General features: G+C 35.3%; 1 protein-coding gene across 11 annotated transcripts in view; it reads left to right on the top strand.

Annotated features, from left to right (window-relative positions):
• Window positions 1-25,090, top strand: part of Khc-73 (Kinesin heavy chain 73) — a 559,564-nt gene that overhangs the window by 522,867 nt on the left and 11,607 nt on the right. For all 11 annotated transcript variants that reach the window (XM_067082031.1, XM_067082030.1, XM_067082029.1 and 8 more), the window contains 5 exons: window positions 5,267-5,412; window positions 6,656-6,834; window positions 7,032-7,166; window positions 15,738-16,141; window positions 16,499-16,675. In XM_067082031.1, the coding sequence (XP_066938132.1) occupies window positions 5,267-5,412; window positions 6,656-6,834; window positions 7,032-7,166; window positions 15,738-16,141; window positions 16,499-16,675 (1,041 nt within the window). The remainder of the gene's footprint in view (window positions 1-5,266; window positions 5,413-6,655; window positions 6,835-7,031; window positions 7,167-15,737; window positions 16,142-16,498; window positions 16,676-25,090) is intronic.

Genomic DNA, 25,090 nt, shown 5'->3' with positions numbered 1-25,090 from the left:
TTATTTTCTGTAATGTAATTTTCTTCAATTCTTTCCTCCTTGTATAGCATTTTAGCCTGGATCCCTCCTCCTTTTAAGACTGTATTTACAGATGGTTTAATCAGACCATTTGGTTGTGAGCTCTGCTGTGAGGGTTGCGAGACTGTTTAATTTTCAACCTTGTCAAACATCGCGTGACATGGCCTTGGTGGTTTTACAAAACATGTTTTTAAGTACTTGCTATTTTTTTTTTTTATTATTTATTACTTGTTAAGCTTTTTATGTGCCTAAATTCAATTGTCTTGAAAATATTGAAAAAATTATGCTTTCCCAAATGCCTTTTGTGTGCCCAATTTAGTTAGTCTTTTTAAATGTTGAAGATATGCTTTCAGAGGACATCTTTATTATGGTACAGTACTGTGATATACATTTTCACAAGCAATATATTAGTTACAGTACTCAGTTTCTTGTTTTTCATTTGGGATTTGTTTTTTTGTCACTCGTGAAACCTTCGAAATGTGTTTGTTCCTGTAGGGTATGGGAGCTGTGAAAAATATTTTTTGGTGAAAATAGTCTCCTTATCTGTGACACTGTATGTAAAATTGTAGCCAGTGGTATGTATTAGCATTGTAATTTAGATAAAAGTAAGTATATCTTAGTTTAACCAGACCACTGAGCTGATTAACAGCTCTCCTAGGGCTGGCCCAAAGGATTAGATTTATTTTTAGATAAATGTTATAATAAGACTCCAGGGAAACATATAATTATTGTGTTGGGTAATTTGTAAATTTATAGAGTATGGCATTGTACACAAATTATACACTATATGAAAAGAGAATAATTTGCTCTGATTCTTTCACTGCATCATGTAAGTACCATAGTTCTCCACAAATTTCCAGTGTCAGGTGACAGGTATGTATGCAAACTGCTTTATATGTCAAGTTGGAACAGATGCTGTACAGGGACTTAAAAGAAGCTGTACTGTACTTCTTTCTGTTTCATTCGTAATTAATCAGTATTCTCCAGGTTTTTAAGCACTTCCTGTATTGTTGTGTATATAGGCAACTGAAGTACAATATGTTTTAACTTTAGAGTTGAGATTATTTTGGTAGTTCAGTTGATTGTATACAAGGTTCAGTACCTGACCAGATGGTCTGGAAGAACTAGGTTTCATGTACTGTTTTGATAAAGAATTACAATCTCCATGTTAATCGGTAGGCCTTGCATCCTGAGAACTCATTGTCTGAATTGTATAAAAATAAAAGACAGTACAGTGTTTGCTTGATGTATTCAAATTGTGTAAGTTTATATAGTTGTGCCCTTTACCACATTTCTTATTGCATGCACATAGATGATATGAGCAGTCATTTTTTGTGTCAGTAGTATTTACTGGAGACAGCATCTTTGGAGTCAGGAGCTTAACAAAACTCCCATCACAAAATTTTAATGAAGTTGAGTTGTATGACTTCATGAGGCAGTATACTTGTATTTCAAGGGCATTTGTCAGAAATCTCCATAATTTTAGATCTGTTGAAAAAACTTTCCAATTTAATTCAGGAAAAGACCAGGGAAAACAACTGCCAATTTTTTTGTGTGTGAGGAAAAAATTATTTAGTAGTCTGTGAGTATTAACAGTGGCATTCTTTGCTTAGCTGGTAAGGCTGTACTGTACTGTAAATTTTCTAGCAGACACTTTGTAGTAAGCAAAAATGAAAGCTGTCAAATTTTACTTGATATCAGCTTCACCCCAACAGTTTATTGAGTGATATTGATGTAGACTGGTCATCATAAGTGTACTGTATACATTTTCGTATGTGCATTACATACTTTAGTATTACAGGATATTATTATTATTCGGAATATGAACCCTATCCATATGGAACAAGCCCACAGGGGCCATTGACTTGAAATTCAAGCTTCCAAAGAGTATGGTGTTCATTAAGAAGTAGTAAGAGGAGGTAAAGGGAAACAGAAAGAGGTCTCACTTGTTAAAAAAAAATAAATTAATAAGTAGATACAAATTTATTAAAATGCAAGAAGAATAGTATTAAGGTAGTAACGCATTACATCTTGACTTGAACTTTTGAAGTTTCAATTTCATTACATCCTCAGGGAGACTGTTCCACAGTCCTGTGATGTGAGGAATAAAGGACTGCTGGATCTGAGAAGTTCTAAGCGGGGCACTTTTACTGCATACTGGTGCTGCTGTTCAGCAAATCTGGTTGCTCTCAGCAGGAAAAGGGGATCAGGGATTAATTGTGAATGTGAAAGATCTATGCTAAAATACAACTTATGAAAAAGTGACAATAGTTCTAGTCATAACTACTAATATTAGGAAAAAGAAACCTACCACCACGATATCTATTGTATGCAATGTATAATGAACAAGTTTTATATAAAACTGATGATTGTACAGTGCAACATTTACGGCTGTGTGCAAGAGTAAGTCCGTCACTGAGAGGGAGAGAGCAAACTGAGAAAATTCTGCATTCAGAAACCTCTTTAAATGAAGGGCTGCAGGAGGAAGTTTGAAATGATGAGTGAGTGGAGGAAGTTGATATCCAGGGCCCAAAAGGTGGACTACAAAAACCACTGAACTTGCAGTCTTCAAGGATGAGAATAATGTATATAAAACTTTTAAGCATGCTAGAGAAAGACCAGTAACACCATCCTGATGCTTTCTTGTCATACAGCAAAGCTTTGTGCAAAGCAGAAACCAAAGAGAAAGGTCAGAGGCCCCTCATCATTGTCCCTTGAAAGAAAGGTTCTCTCCTTGAAATCAAATGCTGGTCCAATTAGGTGAGAGGTGCTATTACTCATGTCAAGAGCCCTGTATAGGAAGGGAGGAGCAGCGGATGAAAACCCCAGACTTACCTTCCCGTGGTAATAGGAAGATCATGAGGAGAGAGAGACATCAAACACAAAGGGTGATAACCTGGAACGAATAGGTTCACACACATATATACTGAAGATGGAAGGCATTGGGATGCATTGAATTCTTGGCGAGCCTCAAAAGACACACAGGGCAACTGTACTATGGACGAGGAAGACCTGAAGCACCAGCCATCAAGCACTGTGTTATAAACATCACCCTGCCAAAATGGCGATGCTGAGGGTGACCAGAAAAACTGAAGGGCCTACCTTCTGGTGAAAAGAGAATGCTGAGGTGTGACCAAAGTATCATTCTTTATGAAACACAGAAGTTAATATATTGTACAGACAGAAATACAGTGCAAAGCAACCATTACAGTGAACAGAATAAAAATGAAAACCCTCTGTCAATACAAGAAAAGAATGATTCACTGTGAATATGTAAAAAGAATATTTTCTGGAAGTCCAAGCTAACAGTTCTGTATCTAATAAGAATAACATTCCTTTCTAATGATTAGCACAAACAGGAAGATGAATAATAACGTTACATACATTAATCACATAGTCCAAGAAATTTTAACGTTAAAGTAGCAATAAATATAGAAATGGGTACAGAGCACAAGGCAGCCATCAATCTGAACAGACAAATAAAATCTCTCTTCTTGGATGGTATTCCCAAGAAATAAATATAAAGATGAAAATGGAGCACAAAGCAACTGTTTCAGTAAAAAGAATATCCACAGAGAATCTATGCTTAGTCTGTCATTTACTATCATAAATAAATGCATAAAAAACTAGATACTGTACTAGACACATTACTGAATATTGGATTAGTATTTCCAGTAAGGGCTAAACAAAGGGCAAAAGTTACTCTATACTAGCCAAGTCAGGATACAAAATTAATAAAAAAGGTTATGAATTCCAATAGAAATAGTGCTTACACATGGGGACTCATTAGTGATGTGACAAGATGATGACTTAAGCAAAATGGTGTGGACAGTGAAGAACTCGCCAAACTTAAATCCATTAGGGAGTTGGAAGGAGGAAGGAACGGAGATATGAACTCTGCAGAAAATGTGAAAATGGAAAAGCATATAATAAAACAGAAGGGCTAAAAAGCACACAACCAGGAAATAAGTTAATGTATACTTGGTTGCACTACACACATCTGATGAAGTCAGCTACAGTGAAGAATGACAGATTTTGCATATATTTGTTAATTACATCTAGATGACTGTTCAATCTGTTAGTTATTTTTCAGATTTCTTTAAAATTTCAACCATCAAGTCTAGCTGACTATTTTTTCATCTTATCTATTTCTCAGGTTTCTTCTTGTTTTGTGTTTGACTCATTTACAAGGCCTCGAGTTCCTTTCAGTTTTTCTTAGCTGTCTCCTTATTTTCTCATTCATTTATTATATATATATATATATATATATATATATATATATATATATATATATATATATATATATATATATATATATATATATATATATATATATATATATATATATATATATATATATATATATATATATATATATATATATATATATATATATATATTTATATATATGATTAATATGGTTTTTACTACTGGCAAGAAAGGACAGTAACTATTCCTTTTATGTTATAAGTGCTGTATAGTACATTTTTTCACAGGTTTAAACATTGTTTCATTGCTTTTATATTTGGAGTAAATGCTGCTGACTGTAACATAAACTCCAGGGTTTTCTTTAGTAGAAATATGTCTTTGATTTTACAGCAGTGGGAAATTTCAGTATCTTATTTTTTTCAATGGATCTAAAAAGGAAGTTAGAAAGTGAATTTAATATTCTTTTATGGAGGCACAATTTGGTAAGAGAGAGATGTTTTCATTGCATTCAAAATTTTTAGTTCTATATTTTGGAAATTAGGAAGCAGAATACTCCATATGGCTTAAAGGCAAACTTGCATTATAATTCCTGAGACCACAGTTGCACTGTTACCGTAAGAATTATGGGATCATGTATAATGTGCCAAATTAATATCTATAGAATATTCTGTTTTACAGTATTTCTTATTTTTTTTTTTATTTTTTATACAATAGTTGATTTTTTTAGTGGAATAAATATTTTTCATGACCAGTTTAGATTTTATATTTACAAAATGTAAACTTTGTTTTTTCCATTTAAAAACTAATGCATTAATAGACCAGAAGAAAAGAAATGTGAAAAGCATGTGCATGCATCATTTTTTCTGTGTACCTGTACTGTATTTTATATTTTGAAGCTATAGTTGTAGGTGCAATTTTAAAGCAACATTATGGCTGTCATGCATTTTTAATTATTTGGGAAATTCCAGTTTTATTTAATGATTTCAGATTGCTATTGTTGAGGGTAATGGAAAATAACTAAGTCAATTTTTTCCTGTAGCCTCACCTAGTCCTGGTCCAATGAAGATGACTCCAAGAATGACAACCTTGCATGAGGAAAACACAAGAGAAGCAGCTCCCTTATTGCACATGCAAGAGGAAGAAGAGGAGGAGGATGAAGAAGAGGACTTAGTTGATGATGAAGAGGTGAGCCACATATTATCAAAAGCAAGTACTGTCTAATTCACTGAGAGCTACTACTACCCAAGGTCACATATTCTAAGACTGGATAAAAATTATTTTTAAATCATAGGTGGTTTTTGGAATGAAGGATTAGTTCATTGACTAAGATCACAGCTCTTCACAATTTATTAACCAGATTTGATATTGTCATGAAGGGATATATGTCACCCATCTGTTCTTGGGAGCACCCCGAAGCAGTACATTAGGAGGAAAACTTAGTAGAGTAACCACTAATGAGATGGACACATATGGATCTTTAAACACATTTCCTTATGACTGATTAAGGTTATTCAGAGTCAGTAATTCTAGGTTTTATGAAGACTGTGACTTTAAAGTCAGCAGTCATAAAGCTGGGTAGTCTGAAGTGGGAAATATCAATCGGCTGTTTTCATTGCTCTTGCAATGTGTTGCTTATTTCACAAATTTTTGGGAAGCATCATCATCCAGAAGGCCAGAAGTCCTAGGAGTCTATTTGAGCTTTGAAGGTTGCTGGTGTGTACTTATTTTTAACACCATTGTTCTCATATTGAACAAAAATGCTTAAGAGCTGAAACATCCCATTCCACCTTTGTGAGTTATTAAGTGTAAGAAAAAAAGAAGTATTGACATATACAAAACTTCAAGGAATTTTTGCTTCATGGACACAAACAACTGAGAGTGCCCTTTGCCTATCCAGTTGCATTTTCCTGCATTGGCTTCGGCTTGTGAAGGTGGCAATGATGTGAATGATTTGGTGTGTATGGGTGCTTTCTCTAATGAAAGGTACTGTATAACATAAGAGGTCTGCAACTGAAGATATCAAAAAGTACTTAAATGTTTGTATTTTACAATGTTAGTTAAAATTTCTCTGAGCAAAATCATCTTTCCTAGTACAGGCAGCCCCCGGTTATCGGCGGGGGTTCTGTTCTAAGAGTGTGATGATAACCGAAAATTGCCGCTAACCGAAAATCAGTGATTTTCACGCTTTTTCAGCGAATTTCGGGGCTTATGTACGCTTAAGTATGTATTGGTGCCAATAAGCAGAAATCAGTGCTTTTCGGTGCTGAAAATTGCCAATTTTCATCACTAGACAAGTGCTGTAAAACTGGATCGCCATTAACCAAGCCCGCCATTAACCGGGGACTACCTGTACAGACACTGAGTTAATCATTTTATTTGTAAGATTAGTTACATTGAAAATACAATTATATTTTCTTTTTCATTTCAGAATGATAATCAAATAGGAGTTTCAGGGGGAACTAGTGGCGAAGAAGAATTTAGTGAATTCACATCTTACAGAAGTGGTAGCTTAACAAGTGGACGACTTTTGCTTACTCAGAGTCGCACTTTAGATTCCTTAAATGAAGTTGGTGCAACAAAAGCAGGAACTCCTTCAACTGTATCAAGGTTATTTATGGTTTTGTAATGTAGAGTTCACCTTCTGTGAGATGGCATTGATTAGATTATTTATAACATGAATTAATTTTCAACTTATTTTTTCATATGATTTAAAATGCTATTTGATCCTACTTGTAAACAGAGTAGATAGATAATTTGAAAACCAAACATGCACCTCTGATGATACTTCTTAATTCTTCCTACAGTGGTTATGGATCTGGTGCTGTCTCGTCAACAACGCTAAGTGAAGACTCTCTTTCTGTGCGCAGTGTTAGTGTAGATGAAACTCCTGATAAGGAATTGCCAACAAACCATACTGTTATGGATGTATCTACAATAAGGTAACAAATTCATTCTGTTCAGTTTTGAGAGTTGTCTTGACTGCACATGCACCCACGTGTTTAAATTCTGTGCACATTAGTACTGTATTAAATTTTTCTTTTCATTGTGAGAGTAGTGTACATCTTTTCACACAAGAGATCAGACAAATTGCCCAAAGTCGGTGACAATCCACAGATGTTTTTGAAAGTTTATCATATTGTTTGACACTTTTTCATATATGAATTACAAAGAGTGAAACTGATTGGACATAGTACAGCAACTGTTTGACAGCTGTTTTGTCACACCACTAATTGACAAACCACATTTCAAAGGGACAATGTGACATAATGATTGACAATTTCATATATTTATTTGACAATTAGCAAAAACTCAAAATATTCTAATTTTACATATACAGTTGTAAGACTGTACAAAAATATAAATGGTGTCCATAATTGAATCCATGATTACTTTGAAAAGAAATAACAGTTACTTAAGAATGGCATACAGAGTACAATTCTTGAAAAAAACAAATGTTGAGGCTTACTCCCAGATATCCTCACGGGCAGTGCACCTTCTTAGAAAGGTACCTGACGGTAGTTCGCAGAACAAAGGTCGGCATCAATAAGGGAGATTGACGCTTCAGTTGCTTGTTGAATAAGTTGCTGTATACCCTCAGAGTAACTCCTTGTCTTCGTGCAGCTTGCACATCACAGCGGTCAACTATGTTGTTAAGGTATCATTTAACAGATGCCTTAAGAACCAAGAAGCAATTCTCGATTGGATGCAGAAAAGGGGAGTGAGGCGGAATCCTTTTGATGATGTGGTGGTCGAGATCCTGTTCAGTTCCGGCATGACAAGGTGCATTTTCCATATACAACATTGCTGGCTTGGGACCCAATACAGCATCAGTAGAGATAATAAAATTCCTGTGCATCTCTTTAGTCACAGATGATGTGTGGAGTTCATAGTAAAAAGAGTCCTGCTAAGTTGGAAATGGCAGTTATCATAGTGACATTATTTCCACACTCTCCTGCGACAATCCTCTGTTGACCCTTTGTCCCCATGGAGCTCATCCATATGCCCTGCTTGTTACAGGTTGTAGCTAGTTTGACCCACGTAGACATGTTGTTGGGGAATACCTTCTTTGTACGTATACTGTGCATAAGTTTCACAGGTGGCTTTGATGTAATCACATTTGCGGTTAATGGAAGCATTATGTATCTGCTTCAAAGTTAAAGGTTCACCATCCAAAGCCCTTGTCTGAAAAGATGTCATATAATACATCATGGAGTTCACGGATGGTGATTGTGGGTGTAGCCTCCACCAGCATCATTAAGAAATCCTTTTCCTCATCATCAAGCAAAGATGGTCGTCCTCTTTTGTACTGTTGGGCACTCCTTTCATCTGTCTAATTAAATTTTCTAATAATGTTGTAAGCAGTTATCCTCGGAAATCTTAGTTCTGCAGCAGTTGCCATAAAATCTTCTCCTGCTTCACATCAGGAAATGATGCGATCCCGATTTTCATCAGAAACCTGGTGGTACTGCCTTTGTGGCATGGCTGGAAAAATACACTAGCTTAGGTAAAGACAGCAAAACAGGCAGTTCTTTAGTGGGATGTCTCTGAAAGAATGTAATGAACTAGGGCATACATAAGCAAAGTCAACTATTTCTCTCTCTCTTTTTTGTTAACTGTCCATTTGTTACTTGTCAAAACTTCATGGTCATTTGCCATTTTACAATTGTAGCAATGTCAGATAATTTGAGGTTTGTCAATTAGTTAGTAAACTCTGACTGCATAGTGTGGCTTTGTCACTGATTTTTGTTGAAATGTTCAGTCATATATATTTTGCATTGATTACTTGTATGATTTTTCATTTACTTATGAATTACATCAAACAAGTGTGTGATTTGTCCCATCTAAAGTATGAAAAGGTGTATTCCTTATCAGTATTTCACTTAAAGTGAATAAAGGTATTTACTTAAGGTGAATAAAGGTATTGTTGAGGAAATAGCAGTTTTGCCACTTCAAGCCTTTCACAGCTGCTCTCAAGTTTTCTGTCCTTACTAGTGCACTTAATACTAGTTTTATATTTTTTGAGCTACTGGGGACATGAAGTAAGGTTGGGGGCTTGTATTAGAAGTATATACACTGTTATCAGAGCCTAGCCAATAATTCATTGAAAAGTGAATTACACCATTTTGACAACCATTTTCAAATAAACTCCTACTTACAGTTGTGACTTGAGAGTGCAAGAGATTTTTGCTTGCTGACTACAGAATTTGTAATTGCTTGATTTGCTTGTTTGTTGCTTGTGAATACTTGATAGAGTATATTTCAAATATATTTGTAAAATTCATAGTTGTGATACTACTGTGTTATATAGACCAATATTTTTATAGTTTAGCCACTGTTTACATTCTCATGGGTTTCCCCAGGGCTCCATAAGACAGACCAACTAATTTTAAAGACTTCTCTTAATAGTTGGTCTCGGCCAGAATAGTGCTTGTTGGCACAGTGATAGAATGTAAAGGACTCAGTATAGGAGGGCTGTATCTCCTGTTCACATAACATTGCCTCGGTTTTTCCTTTATGCTACTTGCACAGATGTGCCAACAGCATGTATGTCAGCTATCTTTCTCATTACTAGAATGTCTGTCACAGAGCTTCACACATCCCCAGTGTTTGCTCTGGAAAGTGTTTGACAATGCATTTGTTGGTCATCATAGCAGTTTTAAGACCCAGTGAAAAGTTAGTTCCATAAAATTTTAACAGTTAGGCTTATACAGGTTGACAATCTTTAATCCAGCACTAATTTTGGCTAGCATAATTTTCACATTCACGACAGTAGCAAAGAAATTTGGGAAAATAAAAAAAGAATTTTAAAAAATAATAAAAATTTACAAAACATGTGCCACTGGCAGTGCTTACAAGTAGCAGCAGTAGTGATGTGTGTAAAGCAGGCGACACACTATCAAACATTTATATCCAGCACGACATATGACACACTATCAAACATTTATATCCAGCATGACATATGATTATACAAAAAACAATTTAGGAATGTATGACTAGGCTGGAAGGATTGGCTCAGTTTGATATTCGTCCATTTAAAAAGCTTACGCCAAAGATCTTGACGTATACTGACATTTAATTGTGCACCAGTTGCAGTCTTTACCAGTGTACGGGCAAATATTTGATAGTAAGTTTTTGTTGTTTAAAAAGTTTTGTTAAGTCACAGTATATTGACAGAAGAGGCACTTTCATTGTCAACAATTTGGCCAGCCAAAAAGGCAAGAAAGATATCAACTTGGAATTAAAAGTGCAAGTGATTACTAATCAGTATGAAGAAGGACAAAACAATAAGCACAGTAGCACATGACCTAGAACTTCCACGTTCAACAGTGTCGACAGTTCTTAAGGATCAAGAACAGGTATGCAAAACTGTGAAGAGGTTTTGCTTCAGTGAACTGTACTGTAAATACAAAGCAAAGGCAAGGGCCAATCCATGAAATGGAAGTTAGTAATGGAGTCGATAAAAGACCAGATCAAAAGATGAACACCATTAAGCCTTATTACCATCCAGGGCAACGGCTAGAAGTCTGTTTCAGACCCATAAAGAACATGCAGGTGGTGACTATCAACAGGAATTGATTGCAAGTACTGGATGGTTCAAAAGGTTCAAAACAAGATTCAGTTTGCATAATGTTCAGGTAACAGGACAGGCAGTGAGAAAGTTTGTCAATAGTTTTGATGAATTCATAAAAGGAAAAAGATACAAGATTACAGGCAGTCCCCGGTTATCGGGACGGGGGGGGTTCCATTCCTGATGGCATGATGATAACCGAAAATTGCCAGTGACAGAAAATTGGTGATAATAGCGCCGATCCATGGTTATTGGCACTGCTGTTAAGTGGGGATCGGTGCAAATTGGCGCTGAAAGTCCAGTTATCGTTGTCACTAGACAAGCACCATAAAACTGGATCACCGATAATCAAGGCCGCGATAACCGGCGACTGCCTGTATAACATTTCCCATGCAAAAACTGAGTTATTAAGCAGTCTTAGAAAAAATAAAAAAGAACTCCAGAGTAAATGTGAAAACGTAAACATCATCAAATGCGTGTGCTCCACACGTGATATGCAAAAAATGTAAACGTTTTGTAACATCATGTTGAAATGGAAATTGGTTGAGACCAAACTTGAGATCAGTAATAGTAAAGTAAAAGTACTTTCCAATAGTGTACAAAATTACTGTGGTGCAATATTCATCAGAGTCAATTGAAATAAGGTTAAATTGATTTTATTTTGGGCACAATTACCGCTGGCTTACCATCAATGCATATGAAACATAGATATAAATGTGAGGCATGTTACAAAACATTGAGATGAATTGGAAAATTAGTGAAATGAAATATAATACAGGCAGTCCCCGGTTATTGGCGATCCAGTTTTCGGGGCTTGTCTAGCGATAAAAATCAGTGATTTTCAGTGCCGATAATCGCATATTGGCGCTGATACATATCTAACAGAGGCACCAATAACCGAAAATTGCCGATTTTCGGTTATTGCCGATTTTCACTTATCATGCCGTTGGAACGGAACCCCCACCGATAACCGGGGACTGCCTGTATCAACACTGATGAAATATTTTCCTGCGTACTGTAAATATATAAGCATGATGTCCGGTTAAAAAAAAAAAAAAAAAAAGCCAAACAGTGTCTTTATGTAGGACGTCATACTTGACGAAATGCCACATACACAGTCGACCCCCGCTTATTTGTGGTTCTGGATTCGCGGACTCACCTATTCGCAGATTTCTCTGTGGAACATACATACATATTATTCACAGGAAATTCGCCTGTTCGCAGTATTTTCATAGAGAAATATTCACAAATCATATATTATTTTGTGACTAAATGCACTTTTTGTTTTAAGACTATTAAAATATTCAGGTATAAGCATTTTTAGAGGGTATTTTGGTGTTTTTAACTATCAGAATAGGCAGTTATAAGCGTTTCTAGAGGGGTTTTAAGTATTCGCGGATTTTAGCTATTTGAAAGGGGTAGTGGTACGCATCCCCCGCGAATACGGGGGGTCAACTGTAGATGTAAACAAGAGGTAAGTTACAAACACAAGGTTTCTGTGATATTACAAGGTGAAATGGAAAATCAATGATGATGATAAAACAGAAGATTAATAATACATTTTTTATTCATTTAAAAACTACATACTAAGAGTCTAGCCTACAGTACAATATGAATGATGCAATACTTTCTAAGTATAATTCATGTTAAGGGAACACAACAATGTAAAATTGCAAATTTACTGAATTCTAAGCAAAAAACATTAATATAATCATTACCTGTATGTTAAGAATGATAAGAAAGTTACTGTATAAAAATATATTCATGGGTATAAAACCATAGTAGGCTGTAGGTAAAAGGAGTTAGGCTATGGAGTAGCATACATAAACCTGTAGACTGAATTGCAAACTGATTTATGTCAAAACCATGAGTCAAAAGAATACTTAATTTGCTTCCCTTGAAGGTTTTGAATTAACATCCACTGAGAGTTACAACCTCCTAGGCCAGTGGTTTTCAGCCTGTGGGCCATGGCCAGTTCTGAGGGGGACCTTGCCACTGACACCTTCAAAATAGTATTTAAAAAATCAAAAGTCATTTGCAGTTAATGGAGGCCAGTGCTTTCTTTCATAAATGAAAAAGTGTAATTTGAGTTTTGATAACAGTGCACAAAATTTATTTACTGTAAATGTAGGCCAGCTTAATTTCATACGAGAAAAAGTGTAATTTGAGTTTTGATTACAATGCACATGATTTATTTACAGTAAATGCAGGTCAGTGCTTTCTTTCATAAATGAAAATGTATAACTAATAAAGTGTTCTGAAAAATAATTCCATAAATGAAAATGTAAAACTAATAGAGTGTTCTGAAAATGCTTTATAATAATTCTGTTATCATCATTACAAAATTCTGAAGGGCAGTGGGCCATGAGTATTTAGGGATGCCAAAAATGGGACATGCACAAAAAAAGGTTGAAAACCACTCTCCTCTCCTAGGCTAAGGGAAATAAGACAAAAAAAAGGCGGGGGGAATATTCTACTACCCTGCTGGCAATTAATCATAGGTATTGGTTTTTTAGCCACATGAAGTGGCAGGGTAGGCCAAGCAATTAGTCTGAGAATATAAAATTCCATATAAGACTGCTTATTGTGATATGAAATCAATACAACACCTACTTCCCTGTGATGGGCGAACCTAGATAGACTTTTTAAAGAAACAGAACCCCAGTATCTTTCTCTCTCTCTCATCCTAAAAATTTAGGCTAATATAATATGCCAATAAATTTCCCCAGCCAATTGTAGATGCCCATCCTACCAATAACGAAAGTAAAATTGAAATACCATGCATGAGTACACGTTACCTATGTAATTAGCTAAGCTGTGCAGACTTCATTCTAGCGGGAATTCACTGTGATTTTAACTCGCCATGTTTCCGAACGCTATGACCTAACTAATAACGGCTAATTTTGCAAATGTGCCTATTCTAAATCTTAGCATGCATGAGTCGCTTTAACAATTTGTTCATGAAAAAATATGTAAACACGTGGCTCAATGAAATTCTGAGATTTACCTGGCTAAATTATGTAGGTTTTTGCAAGGAAACCTGCAGCTCCTCATTCAGTGAAACTTCTCGCACTCGGGGAAATTGCATAGGCCCTAATCAAGCGGCCCTTTGTTTACGTAAACACGTGCTTTCCTAACCTTAGCTTATTTCCCTAAATCGCGCAATGACAAGGATTTTACGTTACAATTCAAAACAAAGGATGCATTAATATACAAAACAAACACCTGAACACTGTAAATACATGCGAGATCTCTAAAATTCCTGTTGCTACGATACTCTAAAGTTTGTTAACTTGAATGCATCATCTGCTACCTAGCGTGGGGATTCAAAAGTCTATCAAGAAGGGTTAGTTACAGACACAGCACACATTTAAATGATAAAAGATTAACAATAAAACCAAAATGAATGTGCTAGAAATGCAGAGCTATATGTGCTGTGCCATAAGTGGCTTGCAGGTGTTGAAATGAGAATTGAGCTGGAAATTTCCTAGGTCACGTGTGATAAGCTATCCCTCGTGAGAGTCCAAGGGTCGATCCTGTAAGAATGGTGATCCTGAACAGCTGCACGTGGCTCAGTTCAATGGCAGTCTTGGGGAGGAGAGTGGAATTTGATCATCCACTCTAGAGCATGGCCAGTGGGTTAGTAAGGAAGATTCCATGTGGTGACCTTCTGAGCTGGGGGGGGGGGGGCGGTCAGGGTTACCTTAGAGCATATTTCCTAGATGGCCGCCTTCCAGTCTTTGTAATGGCTTATCAGTGTTTACAGCAATGTTCCCAACCTTTGCAATGGCTCTCTCTCAGCCACCTGCAAGTCGACACAAGACATCTTGGCAGTAGAGAGGAATGATATAGGAAGGACAAAATGAGAGATTTATCTGGGTTGGTGGCCATTTGCACTCTCCATTATGCACAGGGGTGGCCATCTTATGAGCGAAGGTTAAACCCTGCCCATAAGACAAGCTATAGACAGTTTAAGATTGTAGTCTTTACATTGGTCATTCTAAAGGTGGGTAATCTTGGCCCCCTGGGTGAAGTGAGAAAAAAGAGGATAGCAAGGTTTTCTCAAACCAGAGGGGTGTTTTTATTTCTTCAAAATGTACATGAAAAAGTCTAAGTCACAAGCACTTAAGTAAAACTGTTCTACAAAGGCCAAAATCAGCAAACTTGTAGACAAAACTATAGTTTTATTGTATTTTGTAGTACCCATATATATGTACTGTATCTGTCAAAACTGCCAAGACAGTTTAACTGCAGGTCAGATGTATGTTTATCATTTTGTTACTAAAGAGACTGGTCAAGTAGGTTGTGTTTATTTATAGTGTCAATTTAGCACACTGGTATCTCAACTTTATAGACTTTTTGACGTATGGCTTCCTGATAAGTAACAAACTCAGTTTAGTAATGAAGACACAAGACTCAGTGATATAGCATAGAGGACATCCCAGAACTGGTGAGGAAATCATGTGAAAAATCAGTCTCATTCTTTCTTCCCTCTCATGTTATGTAGCATTATTTCATTGTAAGTTTTTAGGAGGGGTCTTGTAAGAAGGTAAATTCTGTAATGAAAACAACAATACAAGGAGGAGTAATGAAATATGAAAAAATGTACTGTATGCACTGCATGTGAGTGTGTATTTAACATTATACAATCTAAAAGTAAACCAGTTAGAAAAGATTTTACTTAAAGTCAGATAACAAATTATTTCACTGGTGATTAAGACATCAGTGGAAATATGGTTGTAAATAATACTTGTATTTATTGTAGTTTTTGAATTACAGGAACTTACTGAAGACTGAAAGATTTCATGCATAAAGATATCTGACCAGGGAAATGGTATTTTGAAAAATAAAACAATGATAAAAACCCATGATTTTTACAAATTATGCTCAGGATATTTAATTTTTCATCTTTGATCAATTTGAAAATTTTACTTTTTTCCAGCTCTGGTGAAAGTGACTCTAGTGATACGAGAACAGTGATTAATCAGCAACTTGGAACTGATTCTAGTGTAATAAAGTCAGAAAGTGAATTGAAAATAATAGAAGATGAAGAAAATAAAGAAAATTCTCACTTACATAACTCAGGTTCTAGCAATACTGGTACATCCAATAACATGAAGTCAGCAATAAATTGCACACCCAAATCTGTCAGCCCTGATTGTTCTTTAAATTCATCTTGTTTGTCAAATTCATCACTGCCAGCATCGGTCACTCCTGAAGTAGTTTTACGAAAAAGTTCTGGGAAGCGAAATCCAGCCCATCGTATGTCCTTCCCATTGGCTCATTCTCATCCTGATGTAAGCGAGTCTTACATCAGTATGAATGGTGCTTCAGTGGTATTGGGTGGTAAGTTTATAGGCTGTATGAAAACTAGAAAATAAGGTTTCATATTTCTTGTAATTTGTAAATGATTATAAAGGTTATGACTTTATTCTGAGATGTCTCATTTTAAAGATTTAAAAGAATTGAACATAATAGTTCACCTAAGATTAGTGAAGATTTGACTCACTGCATAAACAGTTTTTGCTCAGTCATCTAATTTCATATATAAATATTTCTTCACAATTTTTATTTAGTCTAGATTCTAATTACATGTGCTGTATAAATATTTCTTTATAATCTCATTATGTAAAATAATATACAGTACAGAGTACTGGTTGTGAAGCCAGCCTTTTGACATCATATGACTTTATCACTTTCCAGATGAGGAGAGAATGCCAGCTGTTAATAATAAGCCATTGGCCCCATTACCAGATTGGTGTGAAGTTGGAGAAAGTATACAAATTAGGCCTTATAATTACTCAGGAGTTATAGCATATATCGGACACACTGAGTTTGCAGCAGGAACGTGGGTTGGAGTTGAGCTTGATGTTCCTATGGGTAATTATCCTATCTTTTTGTAAACTAACTTTAAATTCATCATCAAATATATGTTGATAGCATGAACAGCATTTACTGCTCAATCTTCCTGGCTTCCATTTCCCATGATAACCCAACTGTAGCTCGTATTCACTTGAATCTTTTTCCTCATACACACACCTAAATTCTTATCCCAAAAAATGCTATGATCATGGCTCTGTTCAAAATTGGCACTCTGCCATGTATTTAAGAAACTTGGTGCCACCAGAATACAGCTTATTATTGGTTTGGAGATTCCACCTTACAAAATAGCAGCCAATCAGAGCATTAGCTTCCGACATGACTTAAAGACAAAATAAAAAAAAAACAGGTTTTGACGTAGGAAAAAACTAATTTTGGTAGCCAATGTTGAGTCCTCAAGAAGTTACCCTCACATGGTCTACCAGATCTTCATGGAGACCAAACTAATATCAAAGAATTCTCTTTTAGTTGGTCTGATGGCTGGGTGTTATGTCATAGTGATAAACACTGTAACATGATGGAGTATGTACTGTAATGGACTAATGGACTCAAAGATAAGAGGGTGCTTTTCCCTATCTTCAGGGAAGCTGTACCCGGGTTGTTTCCATTGTCAAAACCTGCTAGAAGAAGAAGTGATTAATGTGCATACACAGTCCGCCATATTGTCAACAAACAGACCCACACGGAGACCAAGAAGCATTACTTTCTGTTGGTCAATGCAGGATGATCCCTTGCCCAAATCCCATGCCTTTTCATCAGGGAAGTGGGAGAGTTTTGAGGACTCAGTGGCAACTACCAAAAATAGGTTTTTCCTACATCAAAACCTGTTTTTTTGGTAGTGTATTCGCTTGTTTTGCCTTCAAGGAGTTTTACAAAGAAATTGATAGGTGACAAAAAGGCTTAATCTCTCAAATTTTAATCTCAACAACCCAAAGAAAAAACATTTCTGACCAGAGGTCAAGTCACAGGTTTCAAGTCCCATTCTTTATTCCACATACCCCTCAGGTTTTGGTAACAAAGAACAAAAAACCAAACATGAACCTATGATTTAGGGTGAACTTCTACAGTGACTTACCTAAACATGCCAGGTTTGGTTGCAGTATTGTTGCACCTTCCCCAGCAATAGTTATCATACCCACCCATCAAGGAGGTCCCTGGTTTTCCACTGTAGCATCTGTGGGGTTAGGACTGACCATACTACCTACTGATACAGTGTAATTGTATTTGTTCTAGCTTGTGGCAATAATGTTTTAAGAATACTGTCTCTGATGACCACCCCATACATTCGGAGACTTCTTTGAAAGGGACATTTCTGAAGAAGGCCAATGATGTACTTTCCTTATCATGGGACCTAGGAAAGGATTTTGGATTTGCCATTTTAATGAGGACACTAAAATTATTTGCAGCCCCTGTAGATAAAGTGGTTTATTTGTGCTAAGGTGTAGGAAAATCGGACCTTAAAGGATGTTTGCCCTTAAGTGCTTGAACTGGGCGTAATGTTTTGTCTGCTAATTAACTGCTATAAACTAATTTGTTTAACTAACCCAAGCTAATGTTTTATATGGCTTAGGTTAATGCTTCTAACATAATCTGCCTTAGGTTAACCCTTAAACGCCGAGCCTCTATTTACAAAAGTGTCTGTCGTATGTCAGCGGCGTTCGGAAGTTAGCGCCGAAGCGGAAAAGTTTTTTTCAAAAAATCACAGCAGGCTTAGTTTTTAAGATTAAGAGTTCATTTTGGCTCCTTTTTTTTGTCATTGCCTGAAGTTTAGTATGCAACCATCAGAAATGGAAAAAAATCATTATCATATATAAATATTGAAATATATGACAGTGCGAAAAAAAAATTTCATATATAATTGTATACAAATCACGCTATGAGCAAAATGGTCAAAGCTAATGAGTTATTTTTTTTCTTTATATTGTACACTAAATTGCAATGATTTTGGTATATAACAAATTGTAAAACGATCAAAGCAACACAAGAGAAAATATTATCACAAAATGATGCTTGAATTCGTAATGTGTGGACGTAAAAAAAGTTTTTTTCAAAAATTCACCATAAATCAAAATATTGTGCTAGAGACTTCCTGTTTGTTGCAAAATGAAGGTAATTGATTGAATATTACTAGACTGTAAGTGTTTTAGCTTACAATTGCAGTTTTCGACCATTTCAGTCGAGTTAAAGTTGACCGAAAGTTGAATTTTTTCTACTTATCATGATTTATATGAAAATATTTCAAAACTGATAAAAGCTACAACCATGAGTTATTTTTTGTTGTATTGTACATGAAATTGCACACATTTTCATTTATAAAACTTTATGTAATGACTAATATAAAACAATGCAAACATTATGACAGAGTGACGAAAGAATTTCTGAGATGTTCGGCCGAGTTACTGCGCGGACGTAAGGAAAAAGTTTTTTTCAGAAATTCACCATAAATCGAAATATTATGCTAGAGACTTCCAGTTTGTTGCAAAATGAAGGTAAATGATTGAATATTACATTATGTAAGAGTTTTAGCTTACAATTGCGTTTTTCGACCATTTCAGCCGAGTCAAAGTTGACCGAAGTTGAAATTTTGGCACTTAAAGTAATTTATATGAAATATTTCAAAACTGATAAAAGCTACAACCATGAGTTATTTTTTGTTGTATTCTACATGAAATTGCACACATTTTCATATATAAAACTTTATGTAATGACTAATATAAAACAGTGCAAACATTACAACAAAGTGACGAGAGAATTTCTGAGATGTTTGGCCGAGTTACCACGCGCGGACGTAAGGAAAATTTTTTTTTTAAAATTCACCATAAATCGAAATATTGTGCTAGAGACTTCCAATTTGTTGCAAAATGATTGAATATTACTAGAATGTAAGAGTTTAGCTTACAATTGCATTTTTCAACCATTTCGGTCGAGTCAGAGTTGACCAAAGGTTGAAATTTTGGCACTTATCGTGATTTATATAAAATATTTCAGAACTGGTAAAAGCTACAACCATGAGTTATTTTTTGTTGTATTTTATATGAAATTGCGCACATTTTCATATATAAAACTTTATGTAACGACTACTATAAAACGGTGCAAACATTACGACAAAGTGACGAAAGAATTTCTGAGATGTTCGGCTGAGATACCGCGCGCGGACATAAGGAAAAAGTTTTTTTTTTTTCAAAAATTCACCATTAATCAAAATACTGTGCTAGAGACTTCCAATTTGTTGCAAAATGAAGGTAAATGATTGAATATTACTAGAATGTAAGAGTTTTAGCTTACAGTTGTGTTTTTCGACCATTTCTGTCGAGCCAAAGTTGACCGAAGGTTGAAATTTTGGCAGTAATCGTGATTTATATGAAAATATTTCCAAACTGATAAAAGCTACAGCCATGAGTTATTTTTTGTTGTATTTTACATGAAATTGCACACATTTTCATATATAAAACTTTATGTAACGGCTAATATAAAACTGTGCAAAAATTACGACAAAATGACGAGAGAATTTCTGAAATTTTCGGCCGAGTTACCGCGTGGACGTAAGGAAAAAGTTTTTTTTTCAAAAATTCACCATAAATCGAAATACTGTGCTAGAGACTTCCAATTTGTTGCAAAATGAAGGTAAATGATTGAATATTACTGGAATGTAAGAGTTGTAGCTTACAATTGCGTTTTTCAACCATTTCGGTCAAGTCAGATTTGACCGAAGGTTGAAATTTTTTGTAGTCGACGTACGGTACACCCACTCGTCACCCGACAGACAATTTTAGTCGACTTACGATACGTCCAGTCAGCGTTTATAGGTTAAGAATAGGGGATTTCTTAGAGGGTCCTTGTTTAACGTATTCTAGGCTTATTAAAAACACTTAAGGATATAAACTATATAGGAAAGAACCCTCTTATAATCTAGTTTGCTGTTTTATCTGGCCGAGACTACCCTTTTATCTGATATTCGACCACTGCTTTATTTACAATGAACCACTGTTTTAGGCTAATAGTAGGATATACCCTTAAAAAGGGGGGTTCCTGCTTAATCTGGTTAGGCTACTGCCTGATCTAGGTTTATTTCACCTTTAAGGATATAGGCTCCATAAGACCCCTACTAATATGTAGCCTTACAGATAGGATACCGAGTCGTAAAAACTGTATTATTTTATTGAGCCTAGGATACTGTTTATGTATAATCCTAGGCTGTTTGTTCTAAACTATGGCTTAAACCAATAATAGGATATTTCCTAAAATGTTCTTTCTTAGCCTAGTGTAGGGTATTGCCTAATCCAGATTATTTTAGATCACTCTTAAATGTAAATGCAATATAAAAACAGAAGCTTACTAATATTTAACCTTATAGTTAGGCTACAATTTTTGTCTAACCCAAGCTGTTGTTTATATCAAATCCTAGGCTGTTTGGTCTACTAATGAGTAACCTTATAGGTAGGCTATCACGTACTCTAATCTAGGATACTGCCTAACCCAGATTATTTAATTCACACTTAAGGGTATGGGTTACATAAAACACAATTATCTCAGTATGTAGCCTTAAAGCTAGGCTACCATCTCATCCAGCACAGATTTCTGTTTCATCTGGTCCTAGATTACTTGGTCTAGGGTGATGCTTTAGTTAATAATGGGATGTTTTGTTAAAGGTTATCTCTTAACCTAAGTGCATCCTCAACTTACAGCAGGGGACCCGTTCCAGCGCCGCGCCATAAGTTGATTTCCACCATAAGTCGATTTTTTGCCGCCAACGGCACTTACGGTGCCTTAACTTGATGCATCAAGTTACAGTGCTGTAAGCACCATTAACTTGATGTCTGTTCTTGCCATTAGTTCCGTCAATGGCATTTATAGCGCCGTAAGATCGAATCACCGTAAGTTGAGGATGCACTTATAAGGTACTGCCTAGTCCTGGATTATTTAGGTCATGCTTAAGTGTACAGGCTTATATAAAAGGAAAAGTTTTACTAATATATAGCCATATAGCTAGGCTACCAGTTAATTTGCCCAAATTATTGTTATTACCTAATCATAGGGTCCTTGGTTTAAGCTAGGCTACTGCTTAGGCCCATGATAGGGTCTGTCTAAAAAGGGTTTTTACTTATTTTAATTTAGGTTACTACCTAATCCAGGTTATTTAGTTTGCACTTAAGTATATGTAATCCTAGGTTATAGGCTACAGACAACATCCACTATTAATCTGGTCTAAATTATTCTCACTTTATCTGATGTAGGCTACTGCCTAAATTATAGATTATTGTAGACATCGCATAATCTGAAAGGATTTTCTGTTTTAATGATAAATTGTGGAACATTTCTTTTAGTTAAATCATTTAGTTAGAATGACAAATTCTTTACAACAGTTTGCACTTTACAAAACTAGCAATCAGTGATCATGAGTAAGTGCCGACATTATGTTGGCAAGAAATGCTGGGTTCTGGCTTTCACACACAAATTAATTACCAATTCTAAAATTTAGTTTTAAAAACTCTAACTGAAACTTAAAATCAAGCACTTAACTTGCTATTTTAGATGTTTCCATAGTCTAGCTAATGAAATCGGAGAAAAAAGCCACATTTTTCAAAGCGATGGTAATACTAAACCTTACTGTGGTGACCAAAGAAGAGTAATGCTTCTTGGTCTCCACGCGGGTCTGTTTGTCGACAATATGGCAGACTGCACATGCCCATTAACCCTTAAATGCCGAGCCTCTATTTACAAAAATGTCTCCCGTATGCTGGCGGCGTTCGGTGAGTTAGCGCCGAAGCGGAAAAAAAGTTTTTTTTCAAAAAATCACAGCACGCTTAGTTTTTAAGATTAAGAGTTCATTTTTGGCTCCTTTTTTTGTCATTGCCTGAAGTTTAGTATGCAACCATCAGAAATGAAAAAAATATCATTATCATCTATAAATATTGGAATATATGACTGCAAAAAAAAACCCTTATATAATTGTATACAAATTGCGCTGTAAGCACAACGGTTAAAGCTAATGAGTTAATTTTTTTTAGTTGTATTGTACACTAAATTGCAATGATTTTGGTATATAACAAATTATAAAATGAACAAAGCAACACAGAGAAAATATTATCACAAAATGATGCATGAATTAAATAACGCCTGACGTAAAAATTTTTTTTTTTCAAAAATTCACTTTAAATCGAAATATTGTGCTAGAGACTGCCCGTTTGTTGAAAAATGAAGCTAATTGATTGAATATTACTAGACTGTAAGTGTTTTAGCTTACAATTGCAGTTTTCGACCATTTCGGTCAAGTTAAAGTTGACCGAAAGTCGAATTTTTTCTATTTATCGTGATTTATATGAAAATATTTCAAAACTGATAAACGCTACAACCATAAGTTATTTTCTGTTGCATTGTACATGAAATTGCGCACATTTTCATATATAAAACTTTATGTAACGACTAACATAAAATGGTGCAAATATTATGACAACGAGACGAAAGAATTTCTGAGATGTTCGGCCGCGTTACCGCGCAGACGTAAGGAAAATGTTTTTTTAAAAAATTCACCATAAATCGAAATATTGTGCTAGAGACTTCCAATTTATTGCAAAATGAAGGTAAACGATTGAATATTACTAGAATGTAAGAGTTTTAGCTTACAATTGCATTTTACCATTTCGGTCGAGTTAAAGTTGACCGAAGGTTGAAATTTTGGCAGTTATCGTGATTTATGTGAAAATATTTCAAAACTGATAAAAGCTACAACCATGAGCTATCTTCTGTTGTATTCTACATGAAATTGCACACATTTTCATATATAAAAGTTTATGTAACGACTAATGTAAAAACGATGCAAACATTACGACAACATGACGAAAAGAATTTCTGAGATGTTCGGCCGAGTTACGTGGCAAGCAGACGTAAGGAAAAGTTTTTTTTCAGAAATTCACCATAAATCGAAATATTGTGCTAGAGACTTCCAGTTTGTTGCAAAATGAAGGTACATGATTGAATATTACTAGAATGTAAGAGTTTTAGCTTATAATTGTGTTTTTACCATTTCGGTCGAGTTAAAGTTGACTGACGCTGAAATTTTGGCAGTTATCGTGATTTATATGAAAATATTTCAAAACTGATAAAAGCTACAACCATGAGTTATTTTCTGTTGTATTCTACATGAAATTGCACACATTTCCATATATAAAACTTTATGTAACGACTAATATAGAACAGTGCAAACATTACGACAACGTGACGAAAGAATTTCTGGCGCGGACGTAAGGAAGAAGTTTTTTTTAAAAATTCACCATAAATCAAAATATTGTGCTAGAGACTTCCAATTGGTTGCAAAATGAAGGTAAATGATTGAATATTACTAGAATGTAAGAGTTTTAGCTTACAATTGCATTTTTTTACCATTTCGGTCGAGTCAAAGTTGACCAAAGGTTGAAAATTTGGCAGTTATCATGATTTATATGAAAATATTTCAAAACTGATAAAAGCTACAACCATGAATTATTTTCTGTTGTATTGTACATGAAATTGCACACATTTTCATATATAAAACTTTATGTAACGGCTAATATAGAACAGTGCAAAAATTACGACAAAATGACGAAAGAATTTCTGAAATTTTCGGCCGAGTTACCGCGCGGGCGTAAGAAAAGTTTTTTTAAAAAATTCACCATAAATTGCAATATTGTGCTAGAGACTTCCAATTTGTTGCAAAATGAAGGTACATGATTGAATATTACTAGAATGTAAGAGTTTTAGCTTAAAATTGCGTTTTTCGACCATTTCGGTCGAGTCAAAGTTGACCGAAGGTTGAAATTTTTTGTAGTCGACATACGGTACGTCCACTTGGCACCCAACAGACAATTTTAGTCAACGTATGATACGTCCAGTAGGCGTTTAAGGGTTAATCACTTCTTCTTCCAGCAGGTTTTGACAATGGAAAAAAAACTACGGTACAGCTTCCCGGAAGATAAGGAAAACGCCCTCTTATCTTTGAGTCCATTACATACTCCATCACATGTTATGGTGTTTATCACTACAACACAATACCCAGCCACGAGACCAGCTAAAGGAGAAATCTTTGATATTAGTTTGGTCATCATGGAGCTCAGGTACCATGGAAGGGTAATCCTTGAGGATGAAACAAGCAACTTCACTATCAAAAATGTATCTATTGGCTGGAATATGAGTAGGAAATGCATGTGATATAATTTGCTTATTTTCACCTACATCTGTCCATTTTTCAGTTCCTGCACTACTGTAACCACAAAACATCAAAGAGCCTTAGATGCAAATCTTGCTAAAACCTTCATGTTATATAAATTACTTTCTAGACCATAAGTCCTCTTAAACTTATTGCAGAATTATTTCATAAAAACTTGGAGATCAGTCAAAGTCATGGAGTCTCCCTTTCTGACAGAATGCAGCACTGAACAA

This window comes from Macrobrachium rosenbergii, chromosome 37 (genome assembly GCF_040412425.1).
Source record: "Macrobrachium rosenbergii isolate ZJJX-2024 chromosome 37, ASM4041242v1, whole genome shotgun sequence".
NCBI lineage: Eukaryota > Metazoa > Arthropoda > Malacostraca > Decapoda > Palaemonidae > Macrobrachium > Macrobrachium rosenbergii.
This window is presented reverse-complemented; position numbering and strand designations above follow the sequence as displayed.